General features: G+C 44.0%; 1 protein-coding gene across 3 annotated transcripts in view; it reads right to left on the minus strand.

Moving 5' to 3' along the window:
• The window catches only part of Agbl4 (ATP/GTP binding protein like 4), a 1,113,017-nt gene that overhangs the window by 107,229 nt on the left and 986,567 nt on the right, over positions 1-19,221 (minus strand). For all 3 annotated transcript variants that reach the window (XM_028786938.1, XM_028786928.1, XM_028786949.1), the window contains exons 7-8: positions 17,671-17,760; positions 7,979-8,093 (exon numbers count right to left, since the gene is read on the minus strand). In XM_028786938.1, the coding sequence (XP_028642771.1) occupies positions 7,979-8,093; positions 17,671-17,760 (205 nt within the window). The remainder of the gene's footprint in view (positions 1-7,978; positions 8,094-17,670; positions 17,761-19,221) is intronic.

A 19,221-nucleotide genomic window follows, 5' to 3' on the forward strand; every position in this document is an offset into this window, starting at 1 on the left:
TCTCCATAAAATCATCACTCAGGTTACATAAAGCAGGAGAGTCTGAGAGATAAGGGTCTGTCTGGCCTTGGCCTTTGCTCTGGTTGTATCTGAAATATGTGACTCTTATAACTGTCAATGGGCTATTTTACTTTCTCTATGATCTATGTCTTATAACTCCTACCCTGTCTCTACCACAGGCTTCTCAAAAGGCTCTATGAAAAGATGGGGGAGTTGTGACTCAACCAGATAAATGTGAGGGAGTGGACATAGGTAAAGATTTAGGTGGAGGAAAATCCACTACAGAAAAGTCAAGTGCATATGGGCTCTGTCAGGAGTGTGAGTCCCAGAATGAGGTTGTGATAGACCCTTCCCAGCCCTATTCCACAAATTAGATCAGTGTGCTAGTGGGAGTTAGATATTGTACCTCAGTTTCCTTTTATGTCAATAGGAAGTAATGGTTCACTTGTGCTAATAGTTAAATGAAACAATAAATGCAACATTCTTGGAATAGTGCCAGATCTGGAAGAAATAGTACAAGTTAGCTATCATCATTATCACCATTATCACCAGCATTCAGTCATAGACACCATGCATCAAAGATAGACAATGACAAAACATCTAGAATATGTTTGGAGGACAGTAGGAAGGACAGGGTATGAGATTATGTACAACAAGTTGAAAGGTTCAGAGCCCATCAACCTAAAGAGCAGGAGCTGGCATTGGTGAGAAAGGAAAACAAAGCAAAGCCTCACAATCTCCAGACAACTGAATGGATGCTGTGTAGAAACTAATCTGGACCTGAATGATCCTTTAGAAGTCAGAGACAGATAGCTTGAATAGGAAGACCTCTCTAAAAGGCAGAGGGAGCACCAGTACAGCTGATGCTTTAGAATGTGAGGAGTCATTGTGCCTGAGATTCCACAGTCAGGGGGACATGCCAGTATCCTTCAAAGATGCTGCTGAGGGACCCCTGCCCTGGGCAAGGCACTGTACCAGATATATTTGTTCATGAGGCTGTAAGACAGGAAAGGTAGGGGAGACAGGGAAGAGGAGCTTGCAGATCTCTCAGTGGACCTGCCATGGAGCATTGTTTTCCATTTCTAGCTCAATGGAAAAAGTGAAGTTTTGATATTGACTCAGAACAAATAGAACATAACATTAGTTTATAATCTATACAGTTGATTTTATGTTCCATTCCATTTTAAACAGCTTAATATGCCCTTAATTCCTTCTCTAGAGTCTGAGATGAAAGAGGCAGAGCAGTTACAGTGTCTGTGTATGTGTCTGTCTATCTTTCTCTGTGTTAGAAGTACTTCCCCTGGCATTTCAACCTCACTATATTTACTGCTGTTTTGCTGTTATCTCTAGTACCCTTTTGTGTCTGTTGAATTCTTAAGATTTCCCCCATACTTAAACACCGTTTTTACCTGTGTATATATGAGCATATATGACTTTATTATTTCTGCCATATGTATGCAGGAGCCTATGAAGGTCAGAAAGAACTTAGGTATCAAATCCCTTAGGATTGGTGTCACAGGTAGTTGTAAGCCACCATGTGGGTCCCAGGAACCAAATCTAGGTCCTTTGTAAGAGCAGTGAGTACTCTTAAGTGTTGAGCCATCTTTCCAGCCCCAGGTCCCCCATTCTTTAAAATTCCCTTGTTACCCCTAATCAGAAAAAAGGGAGGCTCTCCCAGCTTCAAGAGACAGTATAGCACAAGGTCAAAGATAAAGGGCTGTTCTTCTGGGTACACTAATGGGGGTGACCTTTTTGGCCAGGGAACCTAGGATTCTTTAGTGCCTCTGTGTCCCCAGTGCTCTCCATTGTTTAAAATATGGCTATCATACCAACACTCTCTCTCTCTCTCTCTCTCTCTCCTGCTTTCTTAAGAACCAGCACAGGTCACTAACACCCAGTAAATCCTCAACAAACCTAGCTGAGATTGGATATAAAGTACTGAAGCATCTTTGCTACAGTAGAATTTCCAGGGCCAAGAGACATATTGACCCCAAGATTTTCCAACTCTTATAGTGTCTGATTCTACCGCAGGATGTGCAGTAGGTCTGGGGCATAAAGCAGAATCATTTCTGTACCACCCAAGGAGGTCTGTTCCATCCCCACCTCCGCACTCCTAAGGCGCACTGAGGTCTTCAGGAGATGAGAAATTTCACAGCATCCTGCTATCTTTTGGGTAACTGCGTATTTTATGATGACTAATAGGCAATTACTATGGTAATATTGCAATTCAGCATGTGTGAGGTTTGGGAAATGAGAAATTATGGGTAACTACTTTGGACTCATTTCTATGGTAACAAAAAGTAATTGTCATTAAATACCAGTTATTCTGAGGCTGTACCTGGTAATTATAGATTTTTATGCCCAGAAACATAAATAAAACCAATAAATTTATTCCGAGGTCTATGACTGTTTACTTATACGTGGCTCTATGGAATACACAATGACAAACACCTAATTAAGAAATGCAAACCCAACACAGAATTCCATGTTGTCCTATGGAGATGGACGGTCTGTTTTTCAGAGGGAAGGCATTACCAGTGCTCAGGAATGTGGCAGGGTACAAAGGCGGGTAGGGCTGCCTTCCCTGGAAAGGAAGCTATGAGAATGAAGGAGGTGGCAAGGAGAGTGGGCAGGTCCCTCAGTCTGCATGGAAAACCTTGTTTTCTGCAACTCATTGACAATTGCTTACTGAGTCTATGCAGATTGCCAAGATCCCCCAACCTCAATGGCTGACAGTTACTCTCAGCTCCTTGGCTGTGATGCTGGAAGTTACAGTATCTATCCCTCAAGACATGAGTTGCCAGATACTCTTAGAACTCTTTGAAAACATCTATACTGCAAAATCAATAGTCATGCTGTTTGTTTTTAATGTGGTAAAGTATAATATAACAAATTTCCCCATATTAACCATGGTAAGCACATAGTTCAATGGCTTTAAACACCCGTGATGTGTTGCTATCATCTCTATCACCCATCTCTGCTGAAACTCTAGACCTATTAACCCATACACAGTGACTCCTTCTTCTCCCCTTCCCAGAGCCCCAGGGAACCATCATGGTGCTTTCTGTCTCTGTGATTTGAGTGACTACATGAAGGACCTCATATACATAGATTTGTATAGTATTTGTCTTCTTGTAAGTGGGTTGTTTCACTTGGCATCACTATTCTCCAGGTTCATCCATGGGGTAGCCATGCTTCTCCCAGTAGAGCCTTCCCCCAGATCATCTACTGGGTAATGAAAGTTGCCTTTTATTACATTTAGTTCTCTAAGAGGCCTGGAGAAAGTTGAGGCTTGGGTTGAAATTTGTGATGCCCAAGGACAGCAACCCCTGGAGACTAAAGAGAAAACTACTTGCATCCTCTGCTTCCACCTAAGGCTATTAAAAGAGTTAGAGCCGAGAGACCCTGATGCAAGCCTGGAGCCTTGCCAGTGGCTGTCTACCTTCTTGGGCTCAGTTTCCCATTTTCTGTAATGGATATAATAAAAACTGACTTTTCTTTTTCAAACTGTTGTACTGATTAAATGTGATGTCTAAACGCCTTTAAAAGTACTGAGCTCTACAAGATAACAAAGTGGTGCCTGCAAATTCAGGACCTATTAGGTCCTAACAGCAGGTCATCCTGTTAAGTCAGAAGAGCATTCACGTCATAACACTATGCGATTAAACAGTCAGGGTTGGAGGCTGACAGCTTCTGGCCATAGTTCCTCTCTTCTGGGGATTTTAGCTTTGTGTTGCAGCACAATCACTACATGCCACTGCTTAGTTTATTTGTTCATTCGGAAAATGGAGATAAAGGGCCCATTCTGTGTCAGCTACTGTGGCAGGTTTGACAGGGAACAAGGCAGACAAAAGTCCTGACAATAGGTTTACAGTGTGGAAGTAGAGACAACATTAGAAAAAGTCACATATATACATGATTACAAATCAGGTCAGGACAATCCAAGGAGCCCACGATCTATTGCAGGTGCTGGGAAGGCCTTGCTGTGAATTATCTGGAGACCTAACATCTGCAGGGCGAAAAGGGATGTGGAATTGGAGTGTTGTGAGCAAGGTAGAGTGCATACTTGCCCCATGTCTTTACTATACACAATAAAGGTTATGTATTGTCATATCATCTGATAAGAGCTGCTGTGGAATATATTGTAGCTGCTGCATATTGTGATATAAACTTTAATATAGGCCACATACACTCTTAGCACAGACATAGTCTGGAACCATACACAGTAATCTAGCTAGGAGACTCGGTTGCTCTTTAGCAAAATGAATATTCCCAGAATAGTATAGCAACCATCTGCTGCTATTATGTTCTGGGGTAAAGTATGTGTATATTCTCTCTTCTCCTCTCTCTCTCTCTCTCTCTCTTTCTCTCTCTCTCTTTCTCTCTCTCGTCCCATAGCCCAAGCTGCCCCCAAACTCACTGTAGCCAAGGACGACCTTGGATTTCTGACCTTCCTGACTCTACTTCCTGAGTGCTAGAATTAGAGCCATGTGACCCCGTGTCTGGTTCTATATGGAGATGAGCATTGAACCCAGGGATTTGTGAGTGCTACTCAAGGAATGTATCAACTAAGGTATACTCCCAGGTTATATTAACCTTCTCTATTTGTCTAGTATCACAGTGTAGGTAATGTGTCATTAAATATATAGGCTAAGGTAATAGAATTGGGAAAACCAACTGTTTTTCTCTTATTTTGGATCACATGCTTCCTCAATGTGGAGAAAAGAGAGTGAGGAGTAGGGAGAAAAGGAGGAAATTGCTTTTCATTTAGAACTTACAATGTGGCAAGTGCCAAGTACTACACCTTCACCTTCGGTGTATTATCTCCCAAAGGCCATGCAACTCTTTAATTTTTCTACTGACAAATGATGAAAGAGAAAGAGAGAAAAAGAGGGGGTGGGGGAGAGGGAGGGAGGGAGGGAAGGACAGAGGGAGGGAGGAGGGAGGGAGGGAGATGGGGGTGGGGAAGGTAAGACCATGTCAGTTACCCAAGATCCCGGAGCATACAGATAGTGGCTCAGAAGTTGATATCACCCCTGAGTAACACCAAAGGCCACGTGATCACTCACTCCCTTCACAACTCTGAAGACCCTATGTCCCTCCACACTACAGGGAAGTGGCCTGTGATCTGCCTTTCCATCTCCAGGAGGTGCCTCAGAGCAAGCCTGTCTTATTAGAGCCTCAGAGTCAGCCAGGTCCAGCCCTGACTGCAGCAGGATAGACAGCAGGGATGCTAGCCCTTCAACTGTGTCTGCCCATTACTGGCCAGAGACCTGAGGCAGATTCTTTAGCTTCTCTGGGGTGTTGTACATCCATAGGGAGAGGGTGAAAGAATGCAAGTCAAAGGGGCACAAGAGGGAAGCAGACATGGCTGCCTATGTTCTGACCCAGTGCCTTATGATCTCACCAGTATCCTGTGAAATCTGGCCTTGTTTATTGCTCTAGAGTTCTAAGGGCCAGCCAGTCTGCCTGCCTCCCTTCCTCATTCACAACCATCCCTCCTCTGTTAAGCTAGTGTGAATGGATTTTTTATACTTGCAAGCAGAAAAACCCTAATAGACTCCCCCTCTGGGCTGTGAGGCTTAAATGAAATGTGTGAGGGATTGACAGACCACTAAGTCACAAGCAGACTTCTTGAGATGGTGTTCTCCAAAATGTCTCATAAACTTAGCGTAGTTGGTGGACTGCATGAAACACCACAATTGTCGCTTAGAAACACCGAGGTCAAAAAAAAAAAAAAAAAAAAAGAAACGCCGAGGTCTGTGATTCTCTTTTGGGACTGCGCATGTTCATGACCATATGCAACATCCTGAAAAGTCTTCTTGTAAAAGCTACGTTTAACTTCACTTAGTTCAGCATTTCCTAGATTTGTTTGATTTTCTTTCCTGCAACACACCTTAGAAAACCACACCAAACTCAAGAAATACTGCTGTAGAGAGAGTGTGGGAGGAACTGGCTTGGGGACCTCGAAGGCACTGGGAAACCATGAATTCTGAGTCTTTATTATTGTCTTTCCTACACTCCAAGGCTGTAGAAATGGATTCTCATGATTGATAGGCTCCTTTGGTACTCAGATCTGTTTTAATAACAGGATTAATGTCATGGCTAGAGACGTTGGCAACTCTTATAATGAGAAAGAATCATATTTTCTCACCAGGTGAATTTTGGAAGTTGAAACTTCACCGTGAAAGCATTTCTGAGATGTGGAACTTCCTACCCTCAGACATAGAATCTAGACCTTGAAGATGTATAGAAAGCATCTAATCCCCGCTCCTACTCGCTGGCCATGTGAAGCAGAGAGAAGGGAGCCGTGCTGACCACGGTCATGGGCCTATTTGGAGATAATCATTCCCTGGACAGCAGATGATGACATAAATAGGCGTGGTGAGTGGCAGAGCTGACCTCTCTCTGACCACTGCAGCTCTTGTAATTAAACTGAATTGTTAACATAAATCAAATGGTCTTTCCACACTATTCTCACTAACCACACATTCTGTCTGGGGAAGGTAGAATGGGATTACTCTTGGGCCTGCAACAAGCCATAAAACCTGCAGATGCTAATGAGCCATCACTCCAGCCAATTAAGAGAAGAAGCAAAATTGACTTTAATGAAGGCTCCATGCATCCCATGGGTCTCTCTCAGACACAGGGGTGCCAGAGAGGCCCTCCGGACCTAATTTTCATGGTTTTAGGAGTAGTAAAGCAGCCCTGTGTAAAATGGGCCTACCTGGTTGTGGAGAGATCTTATATTCCAATGCAGTCAAGGGCCTTAGGAAAGTCCCATCTGTTTCCCTTCCTTATCACTAAAGCCACCTCTTTCATTTGCTTTACATTCATCGAACGTTTTTCAACATCTATTATTTGCTAATGTCTGCTGCTAGACAGTGAGGACACCTGTGTTCTGGTGACCTGAAGTCCAGTGAGGTTTATGAACGCCCTCCAAAGCTGTAGCAATGAATTCTCATGACTGATTGGCTTTTTGTTCCTTTTTCAATAGGCAGGCCTGTGAAGACCCAGAAGGGGGTTGCTACTTCTGTCATGAAGGGAAAGTAGCAGGAGTCAACATGCTTATCCAGGGCAAGAGGCTTTGCTTGGAGAAATCAGAGGACTATCTCTGAGAGGTAAGAGAGTAAGGCAGACTAAAGCCAGTTTTCAGATCACGAAAAGTCATACATGCAAAGGTGGAGAAGCTGGCTTTTGTCTTGAAGTTTGTGGACATCATGGAATTTAAAGTCGTGTCATTTGGGCAGTGAAGTTAGGCTGTCAATTATCTCTGGCTATGTGGCTTTGGTCAAGTCAGTTGTCACAGCTGTGAAATAAGGGCAATAAGACCGTCTATCTCCAGGAAGTCAATGTTCTTTGGCAAATGATCCCTTGGGCAGTGGGATTTTAGGCTGTAAATGATGGTTCTGTGATTGGAGAAAGAACGTTCAAGATATGGCACACAAGTGGAGTATGGCTGGGTGGTATGTCCATCGAAAGAGATGTTCGGCCCATGTGATCTGGGCTGCTGTTCTCCTTCATTAATGATCTCCAGGGAGAAACACAGGAACATGTCAGGGAGCATCATAGCCACCCTCTGAGAGTTTGCAAAGCATGTTCCTTTCCATCATTCCTTCTGATACAACTACCCTGCTGGGGAATTAGTGACTTACACAAGAGAAACTGAGTATCAGAGAGGAAAAGTGAGTCCCTCAAGGTCATGGAGGAAGTAGGTGCTAAAATTAATATTGCTTCTCTCAGTTCTTAGTCCAGCAGCCTGTTCAGAAAACTCTAGCAAGTGACTTTGGGAAGTTGTCTATAAATAGCCAAGGACATTAGCTTCACTCAGGAGGTAGAGTCAAATTTTCTCTAATTTTTAAATTTCCTCTAATGGTTAGCCTGAAAATTCTTTCTCAAAGATTTATTACATGGTTTCTTGTTTCCATAGCTCTATCCTCTGACTTCCTGCTTCCACACATTATCCCTAGTTCCTCACCTGTAGTTGCCCAGGTAGACTCCATCAGGGTTGAGCATTGGTGCAATCTTGAAGACCAAATGTTCTCGTAGGACACGGGCAATTGGATGCTGACTTACGAGGAAGTCGATGATCCCTAGGCCAGAGAGAAATGCCTGCATTAGCCTTAAATTATTTCAAGGAGGAGTACACATTTTTTAGTCTGGAAAAAAAAAAAAAGAAACATGACAAGAGGGCCAGTGACTTTTGGCCTCTGTCAGCTGTCTGTATGTGATTATGAATATATTGGTATACGTCTAGGTGTTTTCCAATGGATTGCCCAAATGTATCTTTGGTTCTAAGGGGAGATAGCTCAAGACATATAGCGTTAAGTCCTAGGGACAAGACAGAAAAACACTTCATGCAGAGCAAGCAAAGAGGATTTCCAAGTATTTGAGCTGGGTCTCGGAGGGCCCTAGATAGCAACAACAAACTCAGCAGGGCACTCTTATCACATAAAACATGGTTGGGTCTTCCTGGGAAGTATCCTCGCTAGCATATTTCTGGGCAGCATCTATCCATAGGAAAGAGGTTGGAATGTAAACAGCTCTCAGCCCTGCCACACCCTCTCTGTTCCATGAGTCCACTTTACTGAAGACTTGAACATATAGTCAAAATACTGCTCATGAAATTGATGTAATGCTAAAAAGTGACAGGAGTTTCCCAAATGTAGAGGGAACATGTCTCCTGCTGGATGAGAGAGAGTCTCTAAACTGGGCCCTTATATGTCTTGACAGACAGGCATGAGGAAGACAGCAGGGTAACTAAGAACAATTCATGTGCCCAGCAGCAGACATTTAGCTCTTGGAATGATAAATCACTTCAGAGATCGTTCCAAAGCTGCTGTGACCAGCAAGGGACATCTCAGGCTTTTCATTATACCAGACTGAGAATCCATGGGCAGCCGAGGGCCAGTTGGACATCATTTACTTCTCAACTGATGCGGCAGTGGACCAGATGCCCTCATTTATTTGTTGGTCTTCATATTAGAGTTTCAGTTTGCCAATAAACAGGCAGGGTAATGATGCCAGGCGCCCTTGTTAGGAGCTAATAATTGCTTAATCTGTCCGCTAATTGACCCTGGCTCCCAGGGCAGCCCTCCATCAAGGAGCCAGCCAGTGCTCAGGGCTGAGCTATGCTGCCTTAGAGAATGGCTTCTGGAAATGGAGGTGCTCACCTCCTTCACAGATGAGCAGATTAATTGGGCTGCCAATTAGGCACCTAATAAAAGAATGAGAGAAAACAAAGCCAGACAGAGTAGGGCCATCCAGAGCTCACTTTTCAAGGTGGACTTGGGCAATGAGAAGGTAAATTTTAGATTTCTCTATTAGCTCTCTAAGCTAGAATCAACTGAACAAGAACCCTTCCCACCCATTCTTTCTATCCCCTCAACCCACCAACTCCACATTTGCTAGGAATCGAGTGCATGTCCTTCTGCTTGCAAGGCAAGCATTGTACTGCCTGATCCACTTCCCTAGACCACAACTGGTCTTATCATAAAGGCAGAAAGAGTCATCAGACTCTCTCTCTCTCTCTCTCTCTCTCTCTCCCTGCCTCTCTCTCCCTCCCTCCCTCCCTTTTCTCTCCCTCCCTCGGTCCATCACTCTATCCCTCCATCCCTTCTTCCCTCCTCCTTCTCTCCCTCCTTCCCTTCCTCTGTTTATGGCTTGGTAGGATGAGTTCTAGAAGAGGATCAAGCTAAGTTGCCCAGAGGTTTGATGAGACAAAGAAGGGCTAATGAGGTTCTGGATAGAAAGCCACCTCGTGAAGGTAGAGTAGCAAGAAGTGAAGCACAGTGAGAAGGAACGTGGGAGAAAGGAAATTTAAAGAAGCAATGCCATGCCTGGACACAGTCAAAAACTATACATGGACAGAGTGAGCAGAGGGATCCAGAGAGCAGAGAAGACCTAGGGATTTATATTTGAATCTTAGTGGATTATTGGCTGTAAGTGTTGAGAGCTTTCTCTGAGCAGTTTTCTCATTTCAATGGAAGGATCCTTCCTAATCTGTCAAGTGAAGAGGGATTGCCTCCACCTTGCTGGGAGAGACCAATAATCCCTAAGGCACCAATCTTAGCCATGACTTTGCCATGTCCTTTCCTTTAAACAGATATCATCAAGATTGGGGAAACAGGATAACAGGAGGTGGGGAAGAGAAGGGAAGTGGCTGAAGATCTAAAATTAAAGTTAGGTGGAGAGATTCTTCCCTCACGTCAATCTCCAACTAGCCTGGATGGGCTTTTCCAGATCAGTCTTATATTCAATCAAACCTTATCTGCCCTGTCTTTATTTCTCCCAGAATGTGTAGTTCAGCATTTGGCCCATAGTCGGTGCTTAAGAAATGCCTAGGGATGGGGCTAGAGAGATGGCTCAGCAGTTAAAAGCACATAGTGCTCTTGCAGAGGACGTAAGTTTGGTTCCCAGCACCCCCATCAGGTGACTCATATCCTGCCTACAATTCTAAAGGTAGGGGCATTTAATGCCTCTGGTTTCCATTGTCACCTTCACTCAAGTGTACTATCTACACAGACACACACAAGTACCTATAATTTTAAATAAGAAAACTAAATGTTCTTTAAGAAGGAAGGAGAAGGAAATGCTTATTGATGGATCATCCCTCACAAAGCCTGAGATTAGTTGAACCGACAGCCAGTCATTTTGCACACTGAGCATTCTAAGATAAATACAATGTTCTTGCAGTGGAGTCATGCCCAAGAAGATGCAAATCCACTCTTACTAGCCAGCCCAGGCCCGAACGAAAGCTTCATAGAGTAAGAAGAACCTAGACAAAGCTCTTGACTCAAACAAGGTTGGAGGAGGTACATGAGAAGGGGTCATGGAAAAAAGGCCAGCAAAATGGATGAGCAAGATGAAAGGCTCCAGGAAAGTAAAGAAATGTTTACACCAAGGCGTGGTGGCAAGAAAAAAAGATGACCTCTTCACACCACATAGTTCTTCATCAGGGGCTTAACTTCAGTGTTAAAAATGCAGATTCTCTAAAAACTGGACTCTCCAGGTTTGAGACCCCCCTCAGGAGCCATTCATTTTCTGTGTGGCCTCACTCTGCCCACTCTTCAGTTTCCCCAGCAACGAAAAATGAAAGATTAATAATTATTATGGGTTACTACCAAGATTATGAGTTGATATAAACCATGTGTCTAGCATAGGGTAAGCTTGTACATGTGTTGCTTCAGTTATGGCTTTCAATGTTTTACACATAGGTGGTGGGAAGGGATGAGAAATGTGAGGGACAAATAGGAGAAGCAAGCAAGAAGCCCAATAATAATTGAATAGAGAATCACTGTGGGAAGACACAGGTCAAGTAGTCTTGGCTTTGGAGAGCTTCCCTAGCTACAGTGTACCAGAGGGAAAGAATAATGGTGGGTGAGAATCAGGCAGCCAGGAGGGGTAGATGTGTAGAGGGAGCTTGAAGATATAAGGCACCTGGTAGTGAGGAGTCGGGATCTGACATACTGCTGACCAACGAGGGCTCTGGAGAGACTAAAGGCTAGAGCATCATGAGGAAGCAGCCTGAGAATATGGAGGTGATGCCGCTGTCAAGCACATCTGCTCTATGCTCAAATCAATCAACCCTGCAGGAAATGACTGAGATTAGGCCACAGGTCTAAAAGAGTGTGGCCTCAAAATAGAAACTGAGTCTAGAACAATAAAGAAAAGTACCTATCCTGAGTCTGTGACCTTGAGGGATCAAGGCTTGCCTGTGCTGTGTCTGTCTGCTTTCCCTCTAGGATGAATGCTCCAGGGAAGAAGGACTGGTCTGTTCACTCTGTCATATTCTTAGGACCTTGGTGTCTGGCACAGTGATGGTGCTTAACAGACGAACGTGAAATGAGGGAGGCCAGATCCTCAATAACAACTGCATACTCAGTATTTTAACTGATTTGCAATACTTCTGGCTTCATTTTACAGACAGGGAAACAAAGTCAGAGAGTGTGACACCATACACAGGGGCCTAGATGAGATCTAGTCCTAGTTCTGGTGGCTTTAAACTGGTGCTTTTTCTGTTATGCCAAGATGGAAAGAACCAGACGACTGCTTGTATATGTTTTTGAGGATTGTTTACATCTGTGGGCATAGTTTACCTCCAGAGAGTTCTGTGTGAGGGTTATTGTTTCCATTCTCTGCTCAGAGACAGCATCCTGGAGTGAGGAGAGCCCAAACCCTTAGCAAGGCAGCAGAGGCATCTGCTGCGCCCAGGATACCACATGTACAACAGAGGCCACTCCAGACCTTCCTTGACTATGTTAAACCCACACTGCCATCAGCCAAGCTCGTTCTCCTCAAATTATGGAATTATGGGGTTCACAGAATTTCATTCTTCTGCTAGGCTCTGTCTACATCACAGATGTAAAGTGAAAAGCTCCATTTCTCTTGTAATGTAAGGCTAATTGGGCCAGAGACAGAGAAGAGGATAAGGAGGAACAGATATGGGAATAAAAGCAGAACCAGAGAAGAACAAATAGTGGGAAATTTTAGTTGTGCTGGGTCCTGATGGCTGGTGTTATTGGTGGCCGTGAGTGGGTGCTGTGAGAGCTTGTGTGTGTGCACTTGTGTACCCAGGCATATAGACGCACGCATGCCTCTGTGTCTACACAAGCCCTCGTCCCTTCTCTTCTTTTCCTGACAAAGTAATCCTGAGATTACTTGTAATTCTGACAAAGTAATTTCCTGAGAGGACCAGTTCTTCATTCACACACACACACACACACACACACACACACACACACACACACACACACTAGCTAGCCCTTAAGCCCTTAGTTGGAGGGAATTTTGTCAGGAAGCAGCAAGTTTCAGGCCAGGAAGGAGACCATTCTACCACTAACTTGCTAGGTTATATTCAGCCTACTCACTTCTCTGGGAAACAGAGATAGTAGCTGCCCACACTGTCGGGAATTTCAAACAGGATATTATCCCCAATATTGAGGCAAAGATACAGAGATTCAGAGAGCCAAAGTCTTGATGAAGGTACCCTAATGGGCAGGCAAAAGTATTAGGACTCACACCCAGGTCTGTTTAATGCCAAACCTCAGCCATGCTTACTGCCCTCCATGGTGAGGCGTGCCTTCCTGGCAGAAGCATTCTGTAAATATGGGCTCCTCAATTCAACAAGAGAGTCTGAAGAGGACAGAATGCTCCTCATATGGAGATTTCTGTTTGAATTGAGAAAATGCCAACAGCCTCAGGGAGTTTCAGAGAGAGAGTCTCTGCCTTGCCCAGGGGTCAGACAAAAATCTAGATCTGATTCTGGTCAAGTTTCTAACTTTCAGTAGAGGCTCCAGGTGAAGAGGATTCAGGTCAGGATTTCCTCAGGACAGTAAGGCAGAGCAGGACCCAGAGCTCTGGAGCCACTGAGGCAGGTTCATAGTGAGGGGTAGAAAAGCCAGGCAATGCTACACGGAGCCTGGGACCTACAGAGTGGTCCACTAATGCTCCCTCAAACCATCCCACTGCTGACATTTTCTTATCTCTATGTTCTAGAGGCTGTCCTAGACGGGTGTGGCCGTTAGCTCCTCTAGTCTTTACATCAATCCTGTGAGGCAGAATTCCTATTGTTTCCCTTTGAGATAAAGAAGCTGAGGTACAGGGAGGTTCTGTGACTCTCTCAAGGTCACAGTGTAATAAGTGTTGGTGCTGAGATCCAATCTCTCTGCCTACTAGGAGACCTACTAAGGCTTCACACACCCTGCCACAGGGCAGCATGGGAGCACGCATGTTCTCTCAAATTGTTCTAAGTACAGAATGAGAAGAGCCTGGGCTTACAGGGGCCACAGATGAAGTGGGGTGATGGAAGAGTGACCCATAGTCAGTTTTCTTCAACCACACAGTCTTCAGAAAGTCTAAACTCTGTCATCTTTAACACAACCCCTTCCAGATACCTGTGACGACAGAACTCCATTATGCTCCCAGAAGCAGGTGCAGAAGCAGCTCGCCAGTGAGAACTATGGTCCCAGCCAGATGGAGACAACCAGGCTTCGCAGGTCTGCTTCCTCCTCAAGGTCACTGAGCCAGTGAACGGAGAAGAACAGAGGATCTCAGCCTCATTCCTCCAGGCGTCAGACCTGCGTTTCCCCGTGCCAGGTGGGCTGGGGAAAGGGACTAAGCCTCAGACTCTGACTCTGGAAAATAAATCTTCAGCTCTGCCCTATGGGGCTTGACTCAGGCTGTCCCCATGGAATACAAACCCAAAGGAGGCAGAAAAGCAGGGGTAATGGTGCCTGCCTTGTTCTGCCTCAAGAAAAGATGAATTGCTGTATGTCTCAAGGGACAGATGCTGAGGGGAGGGGGGAAAGAAGGGAAGCTGAACATGGAGTTGGATTCCATTGTCATGAGTGAGTGGTGGCCATACATGAGTGAGTAAGCCACCTTATTCTCACCTTATTTCCACATCCCTGCCTGGAAAGCATACACCAACTGCGGGGTGGTCAGAATGCTGTGGTCTTCCAGGTACAGAGTGACCTTCTAGCATTTCTCAGCCTCAAGTGCAACAGGGGAGCATGTACAGGCAGGGGACCTGGCCAGACCCAAGGTCAAAGCCCTTCTTTGCTACTTGCTGGCTGCGTGACCTTGAGCACTTTCTGAATTCAGTTTTAGTGACCCAGAGCCAACACAGCTTTTGTTTCTCACAACAGGCTCAGATAATGAACAGGATAATCTGGTTTTATAGATGTGGAAAGTGTCCGTTGGAGAGCCAGTCCTAAACCTTAAATAGCTCATGCTTAAATGGGAAAGACATGTGCACAGATGACATGTATCAGAGTAGTAAAGGCCTTTTATTGAAGATGCTAATTTTCAGACCTCCAATGTAAGCAGAAAGCACAGGGCCGGAGGGAGTACATTATGGAAGTCCATGGTGGGACACTTAAACTGTAAAGGACAGGAAGTGTTTTTGAAGTGTCAAGATGTGACTTCTAAGGCAGGGAAATAGTGGGGACAAGGACTAGGTGATTGAAGACTGCCCCTCTGCTTCCACTCTGTGTGGGGCTGCATTGTTATAAGGATGAGACCAGAGAGCCTAGCAAGAGCCAGACTGTGATGGGCTCTGGACGACATACCGGGGAGGCTGGAGCTGAACTTGGGAAAGTAGTGAGCAGGCATTCACAAATTCTACCAAGGAGCACATGTGTATCTGAAAGCCTCCAGGTCAGCACTTAATGCACCAAGTCAGGACCATCCAAGATTCCTGTTCAGGAAACAGGGGAGCACCTTAAGGTTCTCCTTTGTAGAATGGGATGGTGACCTTCTGTACTGCTCACAGATATGGTGGGCACTGGGGCTTGATTTTTTTCAGAGCTGAAGATCTTGATGGCAAGACTCACTGACTTTTTGCAAGCAAGGGCAAAGCAGTTAGCTTCCATCAGCTGGGGGAACAGATCTGCTGCCAAGTTTAGTAACTGACAGATGGTTTGGAGTAAAGGGGTAGGCAGACCCAGGAGAGCCTGGGAAAGGTTATTGCAAGGACAGTGCTGGGGGCCAAAAGTGAGAAAGTGAAGGAGTAGACTGTAGTGACTGGGGCCCAGCCATGCCACTGGACAAGCTTCTGGACCCTGAATCAGCCACATCCTTTCTCCGAGACAGGGTCTCATCAGTGGAAAAAGAGAGGGAGGCAATCGTACCTAAGCAACATGGAGAGGATGCGATCAGGAGAACGAAGCCCACATTTACATGCACAGAGCTTGAGAGTTTGCAACGTAGATTACTACTTCATCTTCTCTGGTTCCCACGGGAGGCAGGGAGGTGGCACCTGTCAAGCGCCTGCTATGTGCTAGGCGTAAGACTGGGGTGTTGTGTTTACATTCCTCTCCTGCCAGCTTCTTAATGCCGTCCCGATAGCTCTGTTAGCTTTGTTTTCATTGGAGGCAACTGACACAACGCTACAAGGAGGTAGTTTAGCCAATATTTGACCTCAGGGTTGTCTGAGTCCAGGTTTCTGTGTACTTGGACTGCATGCCATTGCCCTTGACCTGTATAACCTTCGGAAGCTTTCTCAAACCCCTCTAGCCACTTGCTCATCTTGAGATTGAAATATTATTTCCCCAAATTTCAGTTTTCTCATGTCAAAACATAGCTAATGTTAATTTCTGTGACATAGAAAATTAATATAATTAAAATAAACTACAACTAAAATATATGAAATGTTTAGAATAGTACTTAGTATGTGTACCATATCATACTATTTTTCATGATAGGTGCAAATGAAGCTGGGTTTGGGGATACAGCTACTGTGGAGGATGGAGCTAAAGGATTGCAAGTTTGAGGCCTTACTGGCCTATGTAGTAAGTTCAAGGCCAGTCCTGGAATCTTAAAAGAGGTCCTGTCTCAAACTAAACCTTTCTTTTAAAGATTTAAGGCTGAAGCTAGGTGATAAGAGTGTTTGCCTAGCTTATGAAGGCCCTAGTTTCGATCCCCAGTTCTCCGAGGAAAAGAACACAATATTGGCAAGAATGTGACATAGTAAGGCTGGTAGCATCATAAAGTTGAATATTCCTAAGAAAAAGATGGAGGCACTCAGTAAAGCTGAGGATGCACACAGCCTAGGACCCAGCAGTTATGTCTGTGTGGTTCACCCTAGGTAGGGATGTATATGTGCCCACTGGTGATGTGAGTAAGGTATTTGTCCATATACACATTAGAGTGTAAGGCTATTTAAAATATCATTGTTTTCACAAAATATATATTGTAAACAACTTAATTATTCATCATCAGGGGAATAGAAAAGTTAATTGAGTTCCAGACACACATGGAATGTAATACAGTGAGGAAAAGCATGCAAACTGGAGCACTACTCACCCACATGGACAGCAAGCAGAAAGCAAGCCTCGGTGGAGAGAGAAGGATGGCGTTTGTGCAAAGGTCAAGAACAGGAAAAACTAAGACACACATTGCTTAAGGATGCTTATGAATACAGTTAAACTTAAAGATGAAAATGACAAACCACAAAAATCCAGGGCATGGTTAGCTGCTAAAGGGAGGGAGGACGGGTAACTGAATAGGAAAAGGAGTGGAAAACAATGTCTGCATCTACAAAGGAGTGGATGATAGTCTGCTTCTTAAACTGCTGGGTACCAGGGGCTCACTGTGATATTTACAACTTATTTATTGACTCTATCTATGTTTGTGATGATACCTGATTAATTACCTTCTACAGATGAAGCATTTTGGCAATAAATTTAAATGCAATTACAATGTAATCCACTAAAGCAGAGAAATTCTCTTACTGTTGGGCGTCTGAGGCCAAGTGTACTTCCTCTCTCGGAGTTGGTATTTTGTAAGATTTTGTTAAGTGAACGACTGGATTAGGTGAGTCAATTGACAATATCCTCCTTTAATAACCCTTCTACCCCAATACACATCTAGCCTGGGCCCGACTTATTGTCGACTGCTCAGGACAAATAAAGCTGGAGACTGTAGGTGATCCCATTGTCATTCTTCATATAGAACAGTGAGAGAATTTCCCTCAGCCCCTCTTGATCACTTACCCATCCAGTCGTCTGTTCTTCATGGGTATACTCACTAATAAGCATTTATCAAATCAAAACTGAGTGGATGTCAGTCTGAGAACTGGGGTGAGCTGCCATGTTAAAGACTTTGCCTGCAACCTCACTGTCCTGAAGGTCATTACAGTACAGGACACCCATGAGGTCCCAAACTTACCTTGGCACACAAATGAAGATGGTGTTTCCCCTGGGTGAACTCGCCCTGTGATGAATATCACCTTCTTGTCTGACCCTTCTCGGAGATTCTCTGTAAGAAATAAGAGGAAGGTCACCATGGGAAGCAAGCTGAGACTAGACATCGGTATGTGGGAGCAGGCAGCTGAGGAATAGGCTGGAGGGATGCTTTATTTTTCTCTTTGTTTTAATCATTGGGTTAGAACCATTAAGGACCAGCCATTGTTGACTAATTATCTCTCCATCTACTTAATATTAAAAGACTACACTCCTTTTCCTTCATATAACAGAATAGTACATTAATATGTAATATTTACAGCCATCTGAGAAAGCCATCAGTGATGTTGAATCCCAAGGCCATGGACTTTGCCTCTAGGCAGTTGTATATCTTTCTGAGTTTCAGTGTTCTTAACTATACATGAGAAGAATTATATCTGCTTAATTTGGTTATGATAATGAACAAAGGCTACGCACTGCATAGTACTAAGCAAACATCTAGTAAATAATGGAATAAAAAGGTAGCTATTTAGAATAATAATAGTAGCATCTGCCATTTAATTAACCCCCTTTGTGCCAGATATATTTTATACATATTTATAATCTTTAGAACAACAAGTTATTTGTACTCCTGTTATGGAGCCAGAGAGTGAAGTTCTTCCAAGTTATGTAATTTGTTCAAGGTCATATAGTTAATAGGTGGTATCAGATGAGATTAGATTTCAGGCTTTTGTTTTGGTGGTAAAGAAGTAATAGGGACAAGATTTCTTTTACACTGAACACCTAGAAAATTAGCTCTTTGTCTGTGGCTTAATAGTAGAACTCTGGTCTAGTACATAGGCCCTGGGTTTGACCCCTAGCATTGGAAAACAAAAACAAAAAATAATCTAAAATCTAAATAAAATACACAGAACAACCACTTTTAGATGTTGAATAAGAGACTAGAGGTAGTGCCAGAATACCCATGAGGAAAGGGGACAAATAAGGCAAGCCTCATGGTTGCTCTGTCTTTTTTCTGATGGTCTATCACACAATGAAGACCAGGGTATGATATCCTGAGCATACCATCGAAATCTCACTGAGATTCAAGGTTAGCAGGTAGCTGATGTGGAGAGGCTCAGAGAATTTCCATAGAGAAATAGAGTTCCAGAAACCTATAAGGAGTCCTCTTGAGTCTTTGTTAGATTCCAAACTTTGTGCTTACATAGAGTGAAGCCTCAAGTTATAGTTTGGATCTAGATTGTGTTGAAGACTTAGCCCGAAGCCTATGCTGCCACTGGAAGATAGAAGACCCTTAAGGCAGTAAGACCTAGGAAAGGGAAGTTGGGCCCCAGACCCAAACTCTCTCTGCTTTGCCCCCTATCTTGCATGAAGCAATAAGGAAAGGTTTGAGCTTCTGATTCCAAAGAATAGGTTCTTTTTGATTATGCAGGAAGAGTGAGAACTCAAAAAGACTAGTGGTAGGACTAAATTACTCTAGACAGATCCTAACAAGGCTGTAAAACCATCAGAAAAGAACAAAACTGAGGAAAAAAAA

The sequence above is a fragment of the Grammomys surdaster genome, unplaced genomic scaffold (assembly GCF_004785775.1).
Source record: "Grammomys surdaster isolate TR1022 unplaced genomic scaffold, NIH_TR_1.0 100, whole genome shotgun sequence".
NCBI lineage: Eukaryota > Metazoa > Chordata > Mammalia > Rodentia > Muridae > Grammomys > Grammomys surdaster.